Source organism: Pangasianodon hypophthalmus, chromosome 29 (assembly GCF_027358585.1).
Source record: "Pangasianodon hypophthalmus isolate fPanHyp1 chromosome 29, fPanHyp1.pri, whole genome shotgun sequence".
In the NCBI taxonomy this organism is placed as follows: Eukaryota; Metazoa; Chordata; class Actinopteri; order Siluriformes; family Pangasiidae; genus Pangasianodon; species Pangasianodon hypophthalmus.
In genome coordinates, this window is record NC_069738.1 from 13,067,754 (window position 1) to 13,090,799 (window position 23,046).

The 23,046-nt window shown below is 38.2% G+C and overlaps 1 protein-coding gene across 6 annotated transcripts in view; it reads right to left on the bottom strand.

The window, feature by feature from the left end:
• The window catches only part of fam131ba (family with sequence similarity 131 member Ba), a 37,986-nt gene extending 17,133 nt beyond the window's left edge, over nucleotides 1-20,853 (bottom strand). For 3 of the 6 annotated variants that reach the window (XM_053231551.1, XM_026928400.3, XM_026928399.3), the window contains exons 1-2: nucleotides 20,668-20,853; nucleotides 4,641-4,678 (exon numbers count right to left, since the gene is read on the bottom strand). In XM_053231551.1, coding sequence (XP_053087526.1) covers nucleotides 4,641-4,678; nucleotides 20,668-20,695 — 66 coding nt within the window. In that variant the 5' untranslated portion in view covers nucleotides 20,696-20,853. Of the gene's footprint in view, nucleotides 1-3,824; nucleotides 3,930-4,640; nucleotides 4,679-20,667 lie in introns of all 6 variants that reach the window. The other 3 variants (XM_026928398.3, XM_026928397.3, XM_026928401.3) reach the window with 2 other exon arrangements.
• Nucleotides 20,854-23,046: the final 2,193 nt, after the last annotated feature.

Sequence of the window (23,046 nt, forward strand, 5' to 3'; positions counted from 1 at the left end):
TTGCACCCCTCAGATGTAAATAAAGGTTGGTTTATGCTTCTGCACTGCTGTGCATCAACTATCCTTCAGGCAAAAGCTAACTGGGTGAAGCTCAGAGGTGTGTCCCTGAAAGTGTTGTGACGAGACACTGTGAGTCTTATTCTGTTGGTTTTATTAAGGGTTTCAGAGTAAAATTGCCAATATAATTCTTTAATCTGACTTCAAACTAGGCATCGCTTCAGTAGAGCACAAAACATAGAAGTGCTGAGGTGCAGAGAGAAGCGTCACTGTGACACATGAATTGCATGTTCACACATAACTATATTTTATTTACATGGAGTTATATATATATATATATATATATATATATATATATATATATATATATATAGAGAGAGAGAGAGTATGTGGAGGGTAAAGTTATATATATATATATATATATATATATATATATATATATATATATATATATATATATATATACAGATTATGTGGCGGGTAAAGTTAAAAAAAAAAAAAAAAGTGTGCCCTTCCGAGTCAAATTTCCATTTCCATTTATTTTTTCTGTGTTCTGCAACATAACAAAGCATTTTAGCAATAAAAAATGATCTCATCTATTAAATTTCTTCTCTCTGTTATTGAAGTATATATCTGTGTGTTCTGTTTTATGAGAGGGATGAAAGGGCTTCATCAGCAGACAAAGCCAGCAGTACATGCGTTTGGTCACATCACTACCAGTCAGCCAATCAACTTTACTGTACCAAGAGAGCTGAAAGGACCTGGTTTTGCTCCCTGACTTCTGAATTAAATCAGTCATGCGCACTGGTCTGTCAGTCTCTTCTCATAAGTAAGAGCACCAAAAGACTTTTCCAAAAAGTCTCGACAAATTAGAGTGTTAGCAATGGCATGCCAAAAAGCTAGCTAAAGCTAGCTAAATTTCAATGAAAAAAAGTTAGTGATGACAAAATGAATGCAAATAATCAAACAGAACTTTATACTTACAATTTATTTACAATGTTTACAAAGATAAAATAACATACTTCTTGTTATGTTCTTGCTACTCAACTGACCCCTACAGCAAATCTGAGCATTCTGTGAGACTGCTGTTGACTGACTGGTGCTGATATGTTTAGATTTCAGATGTCAATCATTTTCATTACCTTTTCAAAGGTTGCCAGTTGGTTACTAGGTTTAGCCCATTTGAGAGATCTCACAGTTATGATATGGATGAGCTGTGTGTCCAGACGGAACAAAAATGCATTTACAAAAAATATACTGTCCAATAAATAGTGAGACATTTTTCCCCCTACACAAAACCCACCTGCCACGCACTCACTGACTCCCAGTGAAGCCGTGCGTCTGGGCGAGAACCACAAATGATGTATTAAAAGCCTGTTGTCCAGTGAACATTAGACATTGCTCCATTAAAACAAAGTGTACTTGAATCTGCCATAGGAGCCCATAGAAGCCATGCTTCAATGGATTTCTATCAGAAGTGCATCTAACTACCTGCTGTGGACATTTTCGCGCATGTTACACATTTTGTTAAGTGAATGAATGAACAAATACTGCAGTGAGAGACATTTGAAATTTTGATTCACTAAAATATTGAATTTTACCAGAGTAGTTACTGAGCCTGGTGCCTGCAAATGTCTAAAGTATTACACTGCATTATTAACTATTGCTGTAGTAATCCCTCTGCTGGAATAATTTTGTACAAGGCACAAAAGCATAAATGACAGCTAGATTTATTCATTTTGTCATTAAAATCCATTTTAACTACATACTAGCATTTAATCCTGTGATTTTCTTTTTCATAATTCACTGGCTCATGCAGATGAAAATGGGGTAGCATGCTAATTCTTAGCATTTAGCTCCATTTTTTTTACTTGGTCTCATGAAGGGTAAGGACGAAAGAAAATCAACCCCTTACAGATGAAGTTTATTTAACATGCTAATTGTTTTTCCATACGTTACCCTTCTAGCGTGCCTCAAAAGTCAAAACAAATGTGCTGAGGTAAATTGTTTCCAACTAAAATGTGAAAATTAATGTGACGCCAAGCAGAAAAAAACAAATGAAGTGGAAATTTGACTTGGGAGCACATCTTAGCCATCAGGGCTTCCACAACCTATATGCCATAAACAGCTCTAACTGGAGCCGATAGGGGCATCCTTTGAAGTAAATTAGCCAGAACATTGGCATAATTTATTAATTATGAACTCAAAATGAACCATTATGTTTTCTGCATAATTTACAATGCACAAATATACATTGCATGCACACAACCTCAAAATTTCTGTATCTCATTTTCACATTAATATGCATCCAGTTTCCTACATCAGTGCATAAGACACACACACACACACACACACACACACACACACACACACACATAGTTTTACTTACATAATGAAATTCAGAGCAGCAATTTAAAAGGGGATTAGCACACAAAATGTCTGATTGTGAGCCAACCCAGTCTTTGTATGGTAGGCTAGTGACACTGGAGTGACACTGCCATTAGACAGAAAAAGAAGGGAGGTGGTGAAGTGGAACAATTGATGAGGTTATGTCTCCGAGGATAGAAAGCCAGTAATATGACTGTACTGTAGATAACGGTGGCCCCCTGGAGGCCAGCTCCTGTGGCCTTTGTGAGAAACTTAATACTCTCATGCCTAGTGAGTAATATTATGTTATCTGTCACCTGGCTAGGATAAATTCCCTACTTGTTAGCACTGTAAATATAGTACAGCATGCAAGTGTTGTGTTTGAGTACATTAAGCTACAGTCAGGGATATCAGAGCTTGAGTCAGTATGTTGTTATACTATTGGTTTATTCAGAGATTTGATAACTTGTACAGCCCTTCTAGATGACATATTGTTCTTATTAAAGGTATGTTTGAATCAACACATTTTGACTATTGAAACTATTGAGAAACTTGAACTATTGAAAAACTATTGAGCCCATTGAGTATTATCTTATTTGCATAATGTTAATGAGACACTTAGTTCTTTAGATTTGTTTAAGATTACCTTTAGATTAGCAGAATCTTCTATAAAGTGTAGTAAACAGCACTAAGTCAATACTTGGTGGGAAAATGCTTTGCTTAAATATGCACCATAGTCTGAGGTACATTTTGTGCAGTTTTATAAGGAAATTGACTGGTAAGCATTTCCTGTGGAGCTTTTGACTGTCACGATTGCTTCTGATTTGTCAGGTAATCCCTGATAGTCAGCATTATGGTTTTTTTTGTCTGAAAATTGGTTTATTACGTAATACGTTACTTTCCTTTCTCACATACAAACATTTTTCTAAACATTTCAAGTTTAAGTAGCTCTTTATTGCCATTGCAATGTACACAATGTACAGTACACAGTGAGATGAAATAACATGCATGCATGACATACACTCTGTTTAAACTGACAGGACATAACAGATAAAGAAGCATGCAGGGAGAGGTTAATGGAAACAGTGGGCTGATTACGCAGGGGGGCAGTAAGAGCATAAATATTTCAAATGACAAAAACATTACAATAAAGCCTGACATGACATTCAACACTAGCAAGGTCCATAGCTGCAACCTGAAATGAAATGATGTTTAAAGTGGCAGTGGAGTATTGTGGTTGTGAATAAGTACTATCAAAGTGTCGGTGTGTGTGAACAGTAAGTCATAGACAATGGTTCTTGCTCGAAAAAACTACTAAGGTGACAAGTGCAATATAAAGTGGACAAGTGTCCGTTCGGTGGAGGGAGGGTGTTAGTTTGGAATAGAGGCCAGAGTGGTGTGTGTGGAGGGGGGAAGCATGGTATTCAGGAGTCTGACAGCCTGGGGGTAGAAGCTGTTACCCAGTCTGGCAGTCTGTGAGCGAATTCTGCAAAACCTTCTGCTGGGTGGCAGAGGGGCAAATAGACTGTAGGAGGAGTGAGAGGATTGTCCACATTGCTGGAGGCCTTGCAGATGCAGCATGTGTAAAAAAGTTTGGGGTTTGCATGAATTTTTTTTTATTGATGCAATAATGCAGAAGTGATCAAATAAATGTATAAGACAAAATTAATATAGAAAAAACAATTAGAGTGCCTAAGACTTTAGCACAGTACCATAAAATATTCAACTCTATGAACTATTAGGTGATAACATTTACTATAGTTTTCAAAGTTTTTTAAATATACAAGCATATCTGTTTTCCCATATGTATATATATATATATATATATATTGATATATATATATATATATATATATATATATATATATATATATATATATATATTGATATATATATATATATATATATATATATATATATATATATTGATATATATATATATATGAGTGAAAGAGTGAGAGAGCTGATTATATCCAAGTTAAACAGCATGTTTTGCGCAGTAATTGTGCTATGATGATGTTTATAAAAGGTCAGCAAAGTCATCATTACCATTCCTCCATTACTGACATGTTTTTTTTGGTTTTATTTATATATATATACACACACACTCACACACACAGGTTGAATGAAATAAGTCATTCACCAAACTTCACCTAACATAAGGCCCAAAAACTTCAAGTATCAAATCAAGCATTTCAGTTAAACATGTGCTCTAAACCAAAAATACTGTATCTGTGAAGACTGTGTAAATGGAAATTGTATTCAATATTTCTTACCTGATCTCCGTCTTTCCTTACAGGAACTGCATCTGCCGCTGAAAAGAGAAAGGGAGAGTAAAAGAGCAATTAGAAGGACAAGCTTACACAAGCTCTCTGCCATCGTTTTTTGCTCATGTTCACAAAAAGCCAAACCAAATGACAATCACCAAACTGCCATCAGTGACATAATGACAGAAAAGTGTTACCATCTAGGGTTATCATTTATCAGTAATATAATTTTCTAGAAATAAATGAACATGTAGTTCTCTGTTCTCTGTTAGATCTCTGTCAGATCTAAGGATAAATGCTGCCAAATAAACAATACTATAAATCATCTAATAATGTTCTCTATATTGAAACGGTGAATGCATATAAAACCACATATGACCATGTATGGTGCAAACATCCAGCCTCATAGGAAAAACAACTCTTTGGAAAATACATCATTACAGACGTCACCCAGTGAAAGTGACCCCACCTGTATAGGGCTAAGGTCTAATGCTGATCCAATCAGAGCAGTATAACAGAAAACATTTTGTGTCTCACTCTCCTCCTAGCAAACATCTCATTACATTTGATAACTTTCTTACAGTTCTTTTTTCATATATGGTGCCAATATCAATTTTGGCAAATGAAACCCCCTAAAAAATTAATAAAATTCTACTCTTTCCAACCTTGAAAGTTCAAACAGCATTATTCTTTAACCCTACCTTAAACACTTAACCCTACCTTCTCCTTGTAAAGATGACCATTTTAGCTTTTTCAACTCAGAAAATCAATACGATCATGATGACTCGCATACACATTAACTGTTATACTAAGAATATGACTATGAGCTTGTTGTGTGAAGAAGCACGAAGAAGCACAAAGCCTTCCTATCTATTTTGGTCTATCTTATTGTGTAATCGAAGAAGTTTGTATTTAAGCTGTGTTTTTAGAGACACATCAGACCAGACTCAGATCAGACCTGACCAAATCAGACCAGATACCAAATATACTCTGGAGACATAGAAACCGATAATGATCAAACCATTATTGCAATTGACTTTCTCTTTTTTTCACCATTTGTGTGCACTTAATAAATTTCCCATACTTCTACAACCTGGCTCTTTGCTGGTCTCCTGATTCCTGATTCTGACTTCTGGAAAGATTTTTAACAAAGCCTATGACTGTATTAAAGGCCTCTAACTGTAAATTGGTTTCACTCTGAACAATAGGTTTCTCTCTTATTTCCCCTAAGCCCCATCATTAACATATAATGGACTGTACATATTTCGAGATATTTGTGAAAAGATACCATTAATAAACAATTCACTGCCTGTGCTGCCATCTAGTTTTAACACTGTGAAATGCAGGGGTGTTTATCTCCACTTGTTTTTTCACAAGTTGTTTTTCAAGCAGTGTGCGTGACATTGACTCACAGAGGAAAATACAAATTAATTGAATTTTTTTTACACTGTTCACCCCTCATACACAGGAATCAGGGCCTGTTTTACTAGCTTAGACTCCTGACCATAGAAGGCTGTGGCATCATTGAGACTTGAACTCATGATCTCTTGACAATTAAGAATATTGTGAATGCTTTTCTGATTTTGCCATGAGGGAGAAAAGAAAAGGTTTCTAACATCCAAATTCTCAAACCCTACATCCAGCAGTTTAAATGGTGTAACAAGTAGTTACACTTACAGATACACTAAAAAAAAACAACTAGATGCACACTGATTTCTGAAATACACTCTATGGCCAAAAGTTTGTGGACACCTGACCATCACACCCAGATGTGGTTCTTCCCCAAACTGTTGCCACAAAGTTGGAATCACAAAATTGTATAAGATGTCTTTGGATGCTGTAGCATTACCTTTTCCCTTCACTGGAACTAAGCGGCCCAAACCTGTTCCAGGATGACGATGCCCCTGTGCAGAAAGCGAGCTCCATGAAGACATGGTTTGCCAAGAACTCGAGTGTCTTGCACAGAGCCCTGACCTCACTAATGCTCTTGTAGCTGAATGATCACAAATTCCCACAGCCACGCTCCAAAATCTAGTGGAAAGCTTCCCAGAGGAGTGGAGCTTATTATAACAGCAAAGAGGGGAATAAATCTGGAATGGGATGTTCATCAAGCACACATGGGAGTGATGGTCAGTTGTCCACATACTTTTGGCTATATAGTCATCCAGGCAAAATGTTTAAAAGCATTTACAAAATAAATCTTATATTTAATTCATGCCCTGGGAGTTACCAAGGATGTAACTGCAGTAAAACAAGAAGATCTGTTACCCTCTGATTGATGGGTAGTGATGTGGACACAGGGCAACAGTGTACACTACAGAGAAAGCAAGGAACTCGTAAACAATGTGTTCTCTTTACTCCCTTCATGAGTTTCACTGTCCTATGTTTCTGCACACATACTCATGGTGTCAGAAGTGTATTAAAATAGCTCAAAGGCTTGAACGGATAGAGCCACTCATTTTTTTTATGAGCATATCACTGACAATGGTGAACGAATGGTGCATCTACTGCAGTGCTGCGCTACAATGAGACTGCAGGACACGGCATCGTCTGCGGCACTGAAAATGATCACATGCCAACAGGTCACAGACATTAGCATGACTGGTTGGCCAGCTACAGCAAAAGAGCTTCCCCACAGCCTATGTCACTTTTTTACCATGAGAGAGGAGCTCAGTGTTCATGGGCTAATACGCAGAGTCATACTCACGGTCCTGAACTGCTGCATGTATATGTTTTAATAGGAAGGGGAAATGCAGCTTAAGAGACATTTTGCAGTTCATGGTGTTCCTCACACCTTCATGAGTGACAGTGCAAGTCAATCTGTGTGCAATGACTCTGCAGTTTGCAGTACATGTATGAAGAATGTAAAACAAGAAAATAGGTTTGTTCCTCTGATTGATGGGTAATGATGTGGATATAGGGTGAGATTGTACCATACAGCGGAAACAAGAAAATAGTAAAAAAAAAAAAAAAAAAACTGTTCTCTTTACACTCTTCATTAGTTTCACTGTCTTCTAATTCTGCACACATCTATGAAATCTCTCTCTGCTCTCTCAGATTCATTTGTACCACAGTTGTATTCATGTGTGTGTGTGTGTGTGTATGTGTGTTTTGGTCTTGGCTGGTCCCCATGTTTTAGAAAAACTGCAGCTTTTAATTAAAAAAAGAGAGAGAGATAAAATGTTTAAGGTTAGGGTTAGGTTTAGGTGTACTCACAAGAATAGTAAGAATAATGTGTGTGTGTGTGTGTGTGTGTGTGTTAATTGCTGGGCTCTTTTTCTGTAAGTACAGTGGAGCCTCTGAGCATTGGGGCCATTTCCACAATCAGTCTTTCTTACCCTGGAGAGAAAGCATACAGAATACTGGAGTTGAGGAAAAGAAAATGAACAAGGCAAAAGTCTGGTGGGTAAAAAAGCACATTTAAATGATGACAGCTATGTAGGGAGAAATTAGTTTCTGAAAAATTGGTTCATTCATTCATTTTTAGTAACCACTTTATCCTGGGTTAAAGGTCAGGGTTGCAGTGGATCCATAGTCTATCCCAGGAACTCTGGGCACAAAGCAGGAATACACCCTGTAGTCTATTGCAAGGCAGCACACAGCCAGGCACATTCACAAGCTCATTCACACTTGAGTGCAATTTGTGAGGGGGATATAAAATAGTTTTGTCAAAATAGCATTCACTATTTTCATTTTATAAGAAGTTTTATCAAAATTGCAGTCACTATTCTCATTTTACAAGAACAGTCCACACAGGATATTGATTAAATTTACATTTAAATAAAAAGAACATTACACAACTGTTTCTATACATTCAACATTTTAGAGAAGAATGTCACTTTAGCTGTGCAAAATGGAAGGTCCTCACAGTAGCACTAGGCAAAAAAGAAGGAAAAAATACTATACACGAGATACACATTTCATCTCAACAAATCAGGAGAAACACTGCATTCCTTATACAATGCTCATACTGCATCCTGGCATATATAATACTGCACCCTGGCAGGAACAAACTGGGGACAGATATTGTGGCATAGAATGTGGAGGTGTCATCATCAACTTTTTGCTATGGTAGAGGGAAGGATGATAACTCTCTCATAGAAAGACTGGTGTCATCTAGTGAAGCTTACAGAGGATGAGTAAAGTCCAAGAGGCCATTTTATCAGACTGAGTCAACAGGTTGAGGAAAACAGAGTAAAAATGGCTTATAATGATGCTAACATTGTTCTGAATGTAAAATAGAAATGACATAAGGGATGTAGGAATGGTATAGAGAATGGGTGGTTCCAGTGAGTAGCACAGATCACAATGTACAGTATGAAGATTAACTGAATTTCTACTTTCTTTTTCCCCTAATTTTCTCCTGAATTTAGTCTTGGCCAGTCCTTGATACCAGTCAGGCCTCCCCATCATACAACAGCTACCAACTGGGAAGGGTGAAGGCTATCATACGCTTCCTTTGAGACATGTGAAGCCAGCCAATTGCATATTTTATGAACTGCTGCTTATACTGCATCACAGGGTGGAGTAATACACTCGGAGGGAAGTGCTATCTGCCCCCTTCAGCATGCATGAGCTCATGTGTAAGAATGTGTAAAAGACATTAGACACTGGAAAAAGACCAGGTGATTTTTATTCTGATCTTCAAATGCCCAGTGTGGGTGAGTCTGTGCCCATGATAGCCTCAGATTTTTGTTCTTGGCTGACAGGAGTGAAACCCAATGTGGTCTTCTGCTGTTGTAGCCTATTGACCTCAATGTTCAATGTTTTGTGCATGCTGAGATGCTTTTCTGCTGATCACAGTTGTAAAGAGTGATTATTTGAGCTATTACATCCTTCCTGGCAGCTTGAAACAACCTGTCCATTTTCCTATGACATCTCTTATCAACAAGGCATTTCCACCCACAGAACTGTCACTCACTCAATGTTTCTTTGCTTTCGCACCATTTTGTGTAAACTCTAGTGACTGTTTTGTGTGAAAATCCCAGGAGATCAGCAGTTTGTGAAATACTCAAACCAGCCCATCTGGCATCAACATCCATGTCATGCATAAAGTCACAGAGATCACACTTTTTCTTCATTCTGATGTTTGATGTGAACACTAACTGAAGCTCTTGACCTGTATCTGCATGTTTTTTTTTTGCACTGCAGCTGTATAGGTGTTCCTAATATAATGGACAGTGAGTCTATATATATCTATATACACACACACACACACACACACACACATATATATATATATATATATATATATATATATATATATATATAAAATCACTGCTATGCTGGTAAATCTATTCCAGGTCGGACCCATTAGCACAACTGGAGCGAATGTGCTTTAATGCTGTGCTTCATTAATTTTGTGGGACTACAAAGCAATGAGTAATAATGCACTGCAATAATGCATATACACACATGCTTTAGGTTCTGTACCTAATCCAATCGGCCACATTGCTTGATATTGCATAAACACTGGCTCCTAGACAAAATGGAGCACTTATTTTAGCAACAACAAATGAGAATGTTTTTCTATTTAATGGGGGAAAGAAAGTTAAGAGGTAATTCTTGCCAATAGAATAGAGGGATAACGTTAAAGGGACCAGTGAATCAGGAATCAACTATGTTGATGATAGTCTTAGGTGTAGATCCCTGGTGAACAACCAGACCATGTTACCTTGATGAGTCCGCAATGATAGTCAGCCTGAACCCTTTTTTCTCTTGCTACACACTGAAGTAAGACATGCACTGCCTCCCAGGTTTGCTCGCTTCTCCTCATCTGATCATCAGTGGAAACCATGGAAACAATAGCAGTTGGTAACCTAAAGCACACCGGAAGGGGATGAGGCCTGTCGAGGATTGAATGAGGGAATTTTGTCTGTATTCCACTCAAGGGAGATAATGACTCAAGTCCTGTTGGTTGTTGTGACACATGACACCCATGCCATTTTCAGAGGTGTCCACTTCAACCATGAATGGTAATGACTCAGCATAGCACAGGATAAGGGTAATGATTTATCAGTATAGCAGAGTATAAGGGTACTGGTGAATTAGTGATCGATGAGATCTTGAAAAAAATCTTGAATTATTTTTGAATTGAATTGAAATTTTCTTTTAAGGAGTGAAGTGAGGGGAGCTGCCATGGAGCTGAAGCCCTACATGAACCTACAATAGAAACTGGCAAACTTTAAAAACCTCTGCAATTTCTAGGATGTTTAAGGTTCAGACCATGATGACACCATTTCTACCTTAGTCTGGTCCATTTCAACAGCTCTTGTATTCAGAATGCAGCTGAGGAACAAGGCAGAGGTTTGGTGAAAATCACATTTATCCAGTTTATTCTCTTTAAAAGCTTGAGTGACTCACATGTTCATCAAATATTCACAGTGCCCTGATCTGGTAATGAAACTTGTCCCCTTCCCTGATTTGAATGAAATCTTAGGAGCTCCAGTTAAATCCAGTTTGGTGAAGATTTGTGTGCCTCATGCCATTTCTAGGCCTACTTCACTGTGAGAGTGTAACCTAAAGCCAATGCTTTTGTTTACATATTCCTTCAAAGCTACTAAAGACCTCAGCAATGCTTGATATAGGGTTGAAATCTGACTGCTTTTCCCTGTCTCTGGACTTTCAATTTGAGCTGTGTGGCAAAGAAGTGAGATACAGATGTCATAGCAATGGGGTGCCTTGAGGGGAGTTCACCATTAGTCCAGGAATATGGAAGGGTCATAACTGGCTAGTGAGGGAATACCTGACAATATTGGGGTATGGGGAGACTTGGTCACCAGAAAGGAAATAGTTCCAGTGACTACAGGGCTGATGTCCAGGGCATGTGTGGTGTGTTAAGAAGGCTGGTTATGGAGGGTGCAGACACCCTGTACCTCTCTCTTGTTTTAACAATCTGTTGCTGAAATGGGGTGATCGAGATGCTTTTTCAAACTGGAGAATTGTTCGCTGTAGGGCCATTTGGTTGTGATAAATGGCAGTGGCCAAGTGTAGTGCTCTCTCACAGGTAGAATTCTCTCCCAGACACTGTATTAAGTTGTAGAGTCAATTAAGTATTTTTATATAGTCTTGAGAATAGTAAGACAGGTGATTAGATTTGTTTAACTATTTGTTAAGATATTGATATTGGTGCCTTGTTATTGATAATTGTTTCATGGTAATAATGACTGTGAAGGAGAAAGTTCCACCAATGAGTTTACTGTAATTTAGACAAATGTTTAGTGTGTACTAGATTCAACACTGGTAGATGTATGAGGAATTAATGGTTATTATAACAAAGATGAACAATGTATTGTTAAATTATAGCAGTCAACGAACATTGTACCACTTTTTTTTTCTACAAATGAAACCCTTGACAAGTAATAGTGAACACTGACTGGATGAAACATTTACTCTTTCATGAATTTTATCTATATTCATATACAGAAATGAATACAAATACATTATTTTGAATGAATAGATGATGTGTTCTAAACAGATACAAACAGGTGGGGCACTGTTCTCTTGTTTTGCTCCAATAGCCGTACAGAGCTCTACCTTATTTCTATACAAATTGGCACAAAATACCCAAAAGAAACATGCTTTTATTTATTAAAATGCTTTATGTAGTCCTGTGGACTGTGCTTTTAAATTATGATTTTAAATAAAGTGCACAGCATAAACTGAGTGTCTATTGAATTTACAATTCACTTACACATGCAAGTGAAAAAAGTATATACATAAAGCATCAAACGAGAGCAGCATGGCACATGCAGGCTTTAATTTGATGTGGCAGTGTGGATTTAAATTCTTGTTAAAATGGAGCTGAATGAGGTTGATGCGATGCATTACATGATGCTTCATGTGATGCTTCCCACAACACATCTCATGTAAATTGGCCCTAAGAGCCATAACCATAACCATATTTAGACCTTGGTAGTGAATGCAGCGCTGCAGGCTACATCCTTTCTTCTCAACAAAGAAGAAGCCTGTAGCTATGGGTGATGTGGACAGGCAGAGGTAACCAGGGGACAGTGCATTTTAGATATATTCTTCCTTAGCCAAGGACTCAGGAAGGCACAAGGGGTATGCCTTGCTACAAGAGAAAGGAGTGGAAGGTTACCAAAGTCTATTAAAGACCTAATAGATTGTGTTTTGAATTGCGTGTTTAATTTAAATGCTTGTTAAAATGGATCTGAATGAGGGGAGTGCGATGCATTATGTGATACTACATGTGATGCTTCACAAAACAGCAAAAACATCTAGTGTAAATTGGCCCTCAGAGGTCTATGTTTATTGTTAAACCAAATAATTTTAATTTCATTGTAGGGTTTTTTCTATGTGAGATATCGGGTTAGTACTGTATTCTAGTACAGTTCTATACCTATATATTTAGTCTATACCAGGTATGTTAGCACTTTCTTTTAATTTGGTGTATCCTTTTCTAATAGTAGTAAGGTTTATCTTTGTATTAGCTTTCACAGGACTTTACTGAGGTTTTTCATGTATGAAATGTGAAAGTATCTACAGATACCAATGTAATTTTGTTTTGTTGTGTGTATATTTTTAACTTCCAACTCTTATGTTGGTTTGGGTTGACAAATGATACGGAAAGAAACCTTCTTAGACCATCAGTGAAGCCTTTTGCTTTCATCTATTGATGGAGCATGCTACATCAGAGATGTCTGACTCTACTATGTATGGTAGTGTGGGATGAGGGTCTTTCAGAATGAAAGCACTATTAAAAGGTGTAAACAGTAAGATGTGAGTGGTGCAGCTAGTTCCGAATTAAGCACCAGTAAAAATAGTTCTGAAGTGCTTTGATTGTGGTTTCTGTTATCTCCTTTCCTCATCCATTTTTAACACCTATACACTCAGGATGTAGCCCAAGATGGTCTAACGGGGCTCACATTTCTCAGGTTTGACAAAGAGGTTAATCTGAGGTAGACATTTGAGCATTTATCTGACATGCTCTGCATCTGAAGTGGAATAGAAAAGAATGTCATATACAGCCCCCTCCAAAAGTATAAGAAAAAAGACCAATTTTCTATGTTTTTGCTATACACTGAAGACATTTGCGTTTGAGATCAAAAGATGAATATGAGATGATAGATCAGACTTTCAGCTTTCATTTCCTGATATTTACATCTAGAGGTGTTAAACAACTTTGGCAACATGGCACCTTTTGTTTCAAAACACCCATTTTTCAAGAAATAAAAAATTTTGTAACATGTGACTGGCAGGTGTTTCTTGTTGCCCAGATGTGCCCTGTTAGATTGAACCTGAAGCCTGCTGCACCAGTAGAAAATAAGTTCTACTATAGCCTAGTCTGAATATACTATATGGCTACTATGTTCACATTTACATATTAGTCTTAAGATGTCTTAGTCTTAAGTTACAACATAAAACTTACACCAAATCCCTATTAGGTACAATTTTTGCCCTAACTAAAACAACGCAATGATTCTGCTCTTAGAGCACAATGTTTCCTTGCACAGAGTAAAAGAGCATTTACCCCTAAATACAAACTGTTTTCTCTGTATTTTGTTAAGTGGATTTCTCCATATGAATAGTTATGGTCTATGATTACCTTGCAGAAATACAGTTTCTGTAATGGAACACATAAACAGGAAGGATTATAAGACTACAAATAAATCAGCCAGTGTAGCGAGCTCTTTCCTGGGTAGTAAAATATCATCAAATTTGAAACATTTACCATAAATGTAATACTTTGTTGCTCAGCATATTGAAATGTGTACTGATTTTGCAAGCATTAATTATTTGTTTGTTTCTATGGTTCATTACAACTTAAGTAGCAGAACAAAATGTGCATACCAGTATAAAACACAAATACAATCAATAGTTAAAATGAGTCACCACTTTTCTGTAAAGTACCTGTAAACCAAGTCCTTCTTGGTTTTGTTAATTTACTTAGGGTTAAAATATACCTAACCTGAAATAAATATATTACACTGAAAAAATGGTATTTAACCACTTCCCTGTGTCTCAAGATATTGCAATCATGGGTGTAATGTTTCCTGTTTATCTCGGATTGTGTTTATGATTGGCTGATGATGGGGAAATATGTCTCTCTGGGCAACAAAATTTGATCTGTGATCACCTTAAGGACTACTAGTGACGATGTACCTTAAGTGTCTATGGTGCAACCAAAATTCTGCACCTTTCTAATTTTTAACTAACTACTTTCAATGTATGGTTTAGAACTGATTTTACATTCAGAGTTATGATTTTATATTCAGCTGGTGCAACTGGTCCCTGGACTTAATTATTGATACTCTCTTCATGGGTAGCTCTGCATGGCAGGGACATGCATTAAGGATGGCAGCACAAGTTTGACTCTAGAAAGTCAAATCTCAGCTTCTCCAGAAGAATACAGGGTTTTTGTTGTGCTAGCCAGGGTAGCTCTAAACCTTGACCATTAAGGCAATGATGGAGGCATGATGGAGTACACCTATATGATGGAGTATGCCTATATTCATGTCCAGTGTGTAGTGTACCTGCTAATGCAGCCAATTCCTAAGGGGTTGCCATTCTGAATCTTAGCAGACAAAGGGGGAACACAGGGCACCAACAGGAGGTTTAGTTGATTGATCACAGATTGACCACAAGTGGCAGGTTTTGAGCTTCAAGTGAAAGGCATAGGGAGTGGACATTTTCCATTTTCTTTCAGAGGGGTAGTGTAAATGCTCAACTGCAGGGTTGTATTGTTGTATTGACTTACAATCTGCAGAAAAGTGGATGGCAGCACAGAAAATATCATTGCCACCCTGCAGCACCTGGATCCCTGGCTTTATTCATGTGGGTTTCCTCTGGGTTCTCCAGTTTCCTTCCACCTCTCAAAAACATGCTGTTATGTGAATTGGCCATAGGTCTGAATGTGTGTGCATAGCGCCCTGCAATGGACTGGTGCCCCGGGTCTATGTCCGGCCAGGATAGGCTCCAGATATACTATGACCCTGTCTAGGATAAAGTGAATGAACAAAAGTTGCGTCTTTCACCACAGTAAAGGCAAAGTTTCTCACTAACTCTGTGATTGCTCTGCTTCACCAATAATTGTGTTCTCCCAAATTTCGTTTGCTTAATCCTCTGGCACTAAGCATGAAAACAGAAAAGAACATTGTCATTGGACTGGGGAAGAGGAACACAAAGAAGGTTGTCAGTGAGCATTGAGAGTGTAAGGTGCAGAAGGTGAGGACACAATCTGACGCTAGGCCCTTTCTCTGCTGAAGCATAAACAACTCTCCTGCCTTGAGACAGGGTGGTTGAAAACCTCACAAATGTAATCAAACTCTGGGTAGAACTTTTGTTCATTAAAAGCAGCTATGACCCCGGTAAGAGATTTTCCAGTGATTTTCCAGAAACAATATATGGTTTTCACCTTGGGCATAAATGGTGGGTGAGCAAACATAACTCTTAGCAAACAAAAGCTCTTATAATCTCCAAGAGATCCATCATACATCATAGAGCAATGCAGAGTTTTAAAGAGGATAGCTTCTGTGGAAAGGGGCTGAATAGATCTTGCAATTCAGGGTTAAGTGTGGGATTGAGCTGAGCTCAATGGCAGACGAGATGTGCTGTAGTAGTATGGTAAGAGCATGAGCCTCAAGAAGTTTTCCTTGCTTTGACACTGATCATCTGTACTTCTGCCTAACTGAAGTTGTAAGGCAAAGTCAGGACTGTTTGTCTCCATGTGCATATGTTTTGCTAATTTCTAATGCTCACTGTAAAACAGAAGCAAACATACTCCAATAGGCAAATCCACATGCAAGGTCAAAAATCAGGCATAGATTGTTTATAAAAATCAGGCAGACAAACAATACAGAAATTGCTACACAGCAATTTACATGGTAAACTATGAAACTGGACAGAAACCAAAGTAATTTGTAAGAAAGAAAATTGCATTATATTTCAGTGTTTAAAGCATTTTCAGTATGTGAAGCAAGACTTTTTATCTCCTCTCTTCTACATTTTTCTTTTCTAATTTATACTGGTTTAATCCTATATGCCATCTTCCTCTTCCACATTGCTCAGTCCTTCCCTCCCACCTTCCTCTCCTCTGACTCATTCATTGCAGTCTCCTTTACTCTGTCTGTTAATCTCTCTCGTTCCCTCTCTCTGAACTGTCCTATCTCTCTTCATGCTGGATCATACACACTACAGAATCATGGTAATAAATCATAGTATTGAGCACTTTAAACCATGTCAGTCACAGTGTAGACTGGATCATGGAATCAAAACTCCATTTACACACTTGAGATTTTAATATTGGAGGTAAGAACATGTTTGTACATGTTCTTGAACATGTGTATAGGAAAAAAGAAATTGAATTAATTCTCCAGAATTATTATTCTTGAAAATTACTTAAAATGAAAGTATACATTCAGGTCCATAAGTATTTGGACAGTGACACAATTTTCGTAATTTTGCCTCTGTACACCACTACAATAGATTTGAAATGGAGCAATGAAGATGTAATTGGAGTGTAGACTTACAGCTTTAATTCAAGGGGTTTAACAAAAATATTGCATTAACCCTTTAGGAATTACAGTCATTTTTACATACATTCTTAAAAAGGATTGCACTGGCGAGCTCAAGAACACCAAAAGGCCTAGAAGACCATGGAAGACAATTAAAGTGGATGATCACAGAATTCTTGGTGAAGAAAAACCCCTTCACAATACCTAGCCAAGTCAAGAACACTCTCAAGGAGGTAGGCATATCATTGTCAAAGTCTACAATCAAGAGACGCCTTCATGAATGTACAGAGGTTTTACCTCAAGATGCAACCACTGTTAACACTCAAGAACAGAAAGGCCTGATTAGACTTTGCTAGAAAACATCTAAAAAAGCCTGCCCAGTTCTGGAAAACCAAGATTAACTTGTACCAGAATGACGTGAAGAGAAGAGCATGGAGAAGGAAAGGAAGGGCTCATGATCCAAAGCATACCACATCATCTGTCAAATATGTGGAGGCAGTGCTATGGCATAGGCATGTATGGCTGCCAATGGAACTGGGTCGCTGGTGTTTATTGATGATGTGACTGCTGATAGAAGTAGCAGGATGAATTCTGATGTGTATAGCACTATACTTTCTGCTCAGATTGAGTCAAATGCTGCAAAACCAATAGGATGGCATTTCACAGTACAGATGGATAATGACCCAAAACATACCATGAAAGCAACCCAAGGGCTTCTTATGGCAAAGAAATGGAATATTCTTAAATGGCCGAGTCAGTCACCTGACCTCTACCCAATTGAGCATGCTTTTCACTTACTGAAGACAAAACTGAATGCAGAAAGACCCACAAACTAGGAGCAACTGAAGATGGCTGCAGTAAAGGCCTGGCAAAGCATCTCAAGGGAGAAAACTCAGTATTTGGTGATGTCCACAGGTTCTAAACTTCAGGCAGTCATTGACTGCAAAGAATTTGCATCCACGTATTAAAAATAATCCAAATCTTTATGATTATGTTAGTTCATCCAATTACTTTTGAGCCTGTGAAAATGGAAGAACTCTCTAAAAAAATGGCTATAATTCCTAAATGGTTAATTCAATATTTTTGTTAAACCCCTTGAATTAAAGATGAAAGTGTACACTTCAATCACATCTTGATTGCTTTATTTCAAATCCATTGTGGTGGTGTTTATTTAAACTATTTTTTAGTACAAAAAGTTTTTAAGTAGTGCATTGGTTATACAAAATCAGCATCCTTACAATTAATATTGAAGCCTGCCCTGGAGAGAATAATAGCACTGAGTCTCTTTATGTAATGTGTAAGAAGTTTGGAGACACTTGTAGAGGGAGCTTGGTGCACTCCTCCATACAGAACCTTTTAAGCTCTTAGGTTTTTTAGGTTCGTGCATGTGGACTTCCCTTCCCTTTAATTTTGGTCCCATCTGACCACAGCACATGGCACCAGATGCAGGCACTGGATTTTGTGAGATGCTCTTAAGAAAGGCTTCTCTCTTGCAATGTGCTTAGTTTCTAATTTTAACAGAGATACTGCAATATAGCCAAGCTGAATAGTCAAGCTAAATTATAAGCAGAAGAACACGAAACTGTTCATTCATCTTCAGTAACCACTTCATCCTCCAGTCCATCGCAGAGCATCATGCACACACATGTTCACACGTAGGGGCAATTTAGGGTTGCCAATCCACCTACCTTAAATTCAGGCATCAGTGATCTACAGGTGCTATATGCCAAAATGCCAAAAGGTCAATTTCAGTTCTATTCAGTCAAAGTGCCCTTAAAACTGTGTTACAGTGTATCGTATTCCATACATATTTATTTAACAAAGTCATTCCACCTTGAAATTTTTAGCCACATGGATCTAAATCAATCCAATACCTTCATATAGAGACTCTCACATAGGGCAATATGTAATAAAGCAATGCAGTGACAGCCATACAAGAACTTCCCAACAAATATACTGTATATTATAGCATTAAACACATTAAGATAGTAACCTGAGCAAGTACAGTATTAACATTTATACCACATGTACACTTTACTGAAAATATTGTTGCTGGCCAACGTGACAAGATCCCAGCTTCTCTACAGGCTCTAATTCAAGTGTTTGTTTTATACTATCACAAGTACTATGTCTGTAGGATCAAAGACTGAAGCATTATGACTATGCTGAGGTTAATATGTGACAGATTTGTAATCTGGTAACTCTAAAAGCCATTACTTTACAACAGGAATTATGAACAGCTATAGCAAAATGCTAGCAACATAGATTTGTAGATTTGATTATAATACTGTCCCTATGGCAATTGCAGTCTAATGCATATATTTGGAGGAGATGATTTCTTGCAACAGACCAGACAGTGGACTATTGTATGATAAGCACTTGACCCATATTCTACGTATCAAACCTCCTCTCTTCTCCTTCTCTCACTATAAACCAGATACTAATTATAGCTCATCATGCTAAATATGAGAGCCATGCTTCTCCTTGCAAACAGTAAACCCATATACTGAAGTCCAGAGCTGAATGGGCAACTACACCTTCACACAGCAGCAACTAAGCAGTTCATTCATAATGCCTTTCTATAAGGGGCAAAAAAAAAAAAACTGATGTACTTTGGCTGACGAATCAGTCCAATTTTCTGCTCTACTTTGCTACTTCTTCACTGTAGGGTGTCAAGTATACACTGGCCCCTATTTTCTGAGACAAAAAAACAGCACTTTGTCTCCAAGCCCCCCTTTAACGCTGACTCAATGACAATCAAAGGTCAAATATGGCGCCAATTGTTTCATTCCGGCTCAGGCAGTGGCCCAGGTTTGATGTAATAGGTTCGACTCTTTGAATGGCAGCTGTGAATGTGCCTAAAGAATGAGCAGCACTAAACAGTAATGATTTATGCTGAGAACTGCCATCAAATCCTGTCCTCAAATTAGCTCTTCTCATTGCAAGTGCTATTAGATAAAATGCAGGCTAAATGGCATGTACACACATACACACACGCGCACACACACACACACAAACTCAACTGCACATAATGCAGATCTCTAAATAAACTTGGTGACATTTGGTGAGCCTTCGGTGAGCCTTCAAACTCACACATGCATATTTGTTTCCTCTACTCTACCACTTGGGATCCCTTGTATGTCTTCTCTCATTCCTTTTCATTCATCCTTATCTTTCATTGCCATTTACCCTTATCTTCCACACCACAATACCCCAAAAAGATTATCTTTCATCTATTCTCCTGTCTTCCTTCTTGCTTCCATCACTGTCTCTATAACACCAGCCCACCCCCGTCCCTGATTCATGTGTGGCGGTTAACCCCTCATCTGAATGCTGCCTCCACCACCTTTCAGTTCATCTGTTTTTCCTGGCATCCCTTCAGGACCATTAGAAATCACAGTCTATCCTCGAAGACAAACAGCCTTCAACCAGAGGGTTTCCATAGAAACACTCACACTTTCCCTGGTCGGGGGGGTGTGTGTGTTAGCATCGTCCACTCCACCACCCCGGTCCCTTTTCAAACCCAATAAAAATGTAACGAAAACAGCAGAGGATCTTACTGATAGTGCGGGAGCCAATACAGCCCATGGTGTCTTAGTGAGGGCCGGCAAGTGACTGAGAAAGAGGTGCCTTTTCAGCAGACATCGCTCTCTTTCTTCTCCCGGTGTCTCTGTTGTCCTCTTCTCTGTGTCCCTCTCTCTCTCTCTCTCTCTTTCTCTCTCTGCAAGGCTGCGTGCAAGTGTGTGCCTCTCTCTCTCCTCGTCATCCATGTCTCCTCCCTCCCAGCACGCCCACCCTGCCTCAACCCCCTCCTTCCCCCTTCCCCACACACACTTAAAGCACACATGTTCAGTGGTATGCTGTCAGATTTAAGTAAAAAAAAAAGCAGTAAAGTATATTTTTGCTGCTATATAATTTAATAAGATTATATTTTTTTGTATAATAGATTATTTCCACCTATTACATCCTTACCACTATCTTTACTGTCTTATACTCTAAAGCTGCACTGAAAATCACCAAATATTTAGTCTGCTTCTTTTTACTAAAGCTTTCAAGCAGACAATTTATAGAAAAAAAAATTATAAACCAACAAATTTAAGGCTTGGTTATTCTGTGTGCTGTTGAACCGTATAGACTTTGTGGACCGAACAAAGGGTATTCACGGTCATGGTATAAGGGAACCTGGTTGACAATGCAGACAATTTCTTACTGACAATGCAGTACATAATTGTCTACACCCATCCATTTTGCTTCTCCCCCTTTCCATTTTTATTTTGCACCATCACATTCTGCAGACTATGGACAACAACTGTCACTCTTTCTCTGTTATGTTCTCACACAGTAGGGGTGGGCTCTGTAACCTTGAACGCACCCAGTCATGTGCACACAGCATACAGATCTGACTACTTCAGTGTGTGCCTACACTGTTTTATTGCTTTGAAGAAAACAGAGGTCAGGGCAGGGACTAAAATTCTAATATTATGGATGAAGGAGAGAGAAGGAAAGAGAGGAAGGGGAGAAAAAGACAATTAAGAACAAGAGTAAAACACATTCTTTTCTACTATGGCATAATTTTTACATCTATATTAACACTATTAGGAAAGAACTTCATTGAATAATGGTTCCCAAATTACATATTTTTAATTATTTAAATAATGTGTTTATTTTATGACAGTGTATACCTAAAACAACTGTTGCAAGGCCAACAGTGGCAACACTACATACTGATATAATTTATGTTTTGATATATAGAAACTTTTATTGTCATTATTTTGAAAGCATCATTGCTTTACAGAATCTATTTTCATGTACCTCAGACTTTTGCACAGTACTGTATATTTACTCGGATGAGTGACAAATTAAAGGAAAAACACAATGAGTTCGGATGCTTCCAGCTAGGTGAGCTGCATGACACAATTAAGCATTTAAAATCCTACTATGCTCTGTCACATGTATACAAAAATACTAAGCAAACCTTAGGTGATCTCTAGCTTGGATCAAGACAACAAGAGGAAAAGGTCTAAGTGACTTTTGAAAAAGGGTTCATTACTGGGACACAAATGTCAGAAGCATCAATCACTGCTAAACTGGCTTTTCTTTCAATAGGAACATTGACTACAATGTCAAATACACATCTGTGTATATGGAAAAGACATGGTCGGAAATTGTAGTCAATAGCAGACTTTCAGTAACTGTGATTGAGATATGTAAGGAAAAACTTTAAAGTCTTCAAGTGAGTGAGAATGTCAGTGCAAACCGTGATCAGGGTGTCAGTAAGAATAGTTACACAGAGAGGATTCGTAGAGTAGGGATGTGGTGCATAACAACGTCATTGTAAAGACTAAAGCACATTAGAGTTCAGTGCTGCAAAAGCCATAGGAATTGGTCAACAGAAGTATGGAAAAAATTAAATATTCAGATGAGTCATTGCTCACTATATTTTTGACAAGCAGGGTACTGCATGTGTGGTGTACACCAAGAGAACAATACAAGCCTGAATATTTGACTCCTACAGTGAGGGGATCTGGTGGCTCTGTTATGCTGTGGAGAGCATTTTGTTGGAATGGCTTGCATCCAATTTTCCCCTTAGAGTGAAGGGGACTCCAAATCCATACAAGGTAATATCATAATTTATCGTAATTCATATTAGTGGTTAACACAGTTGCCTCGCACCTCTGGAGTTGAGGGTTCAAATCCCGCCTCTGCCCTGTGTGTGTGGAGCTTTATGTTCTCCCCGTGCTTCGGGGGTTTCCTCCGGGTACTCCGGTTTCCTTCCCCAGTCCAAAGACATGTGTTGTAAGCTGATTGGCATTTCCAAATTGTCCGGAGTGTGTGCGCGATTGTGCCCTGTGATGGGTTGGCACCCTGTCCAGGGTGTCCCCCGCCTTGTGCCCCGAGTTCCACGGGATAGACTCAAGGCTCCCCATGACCCTGTGTAG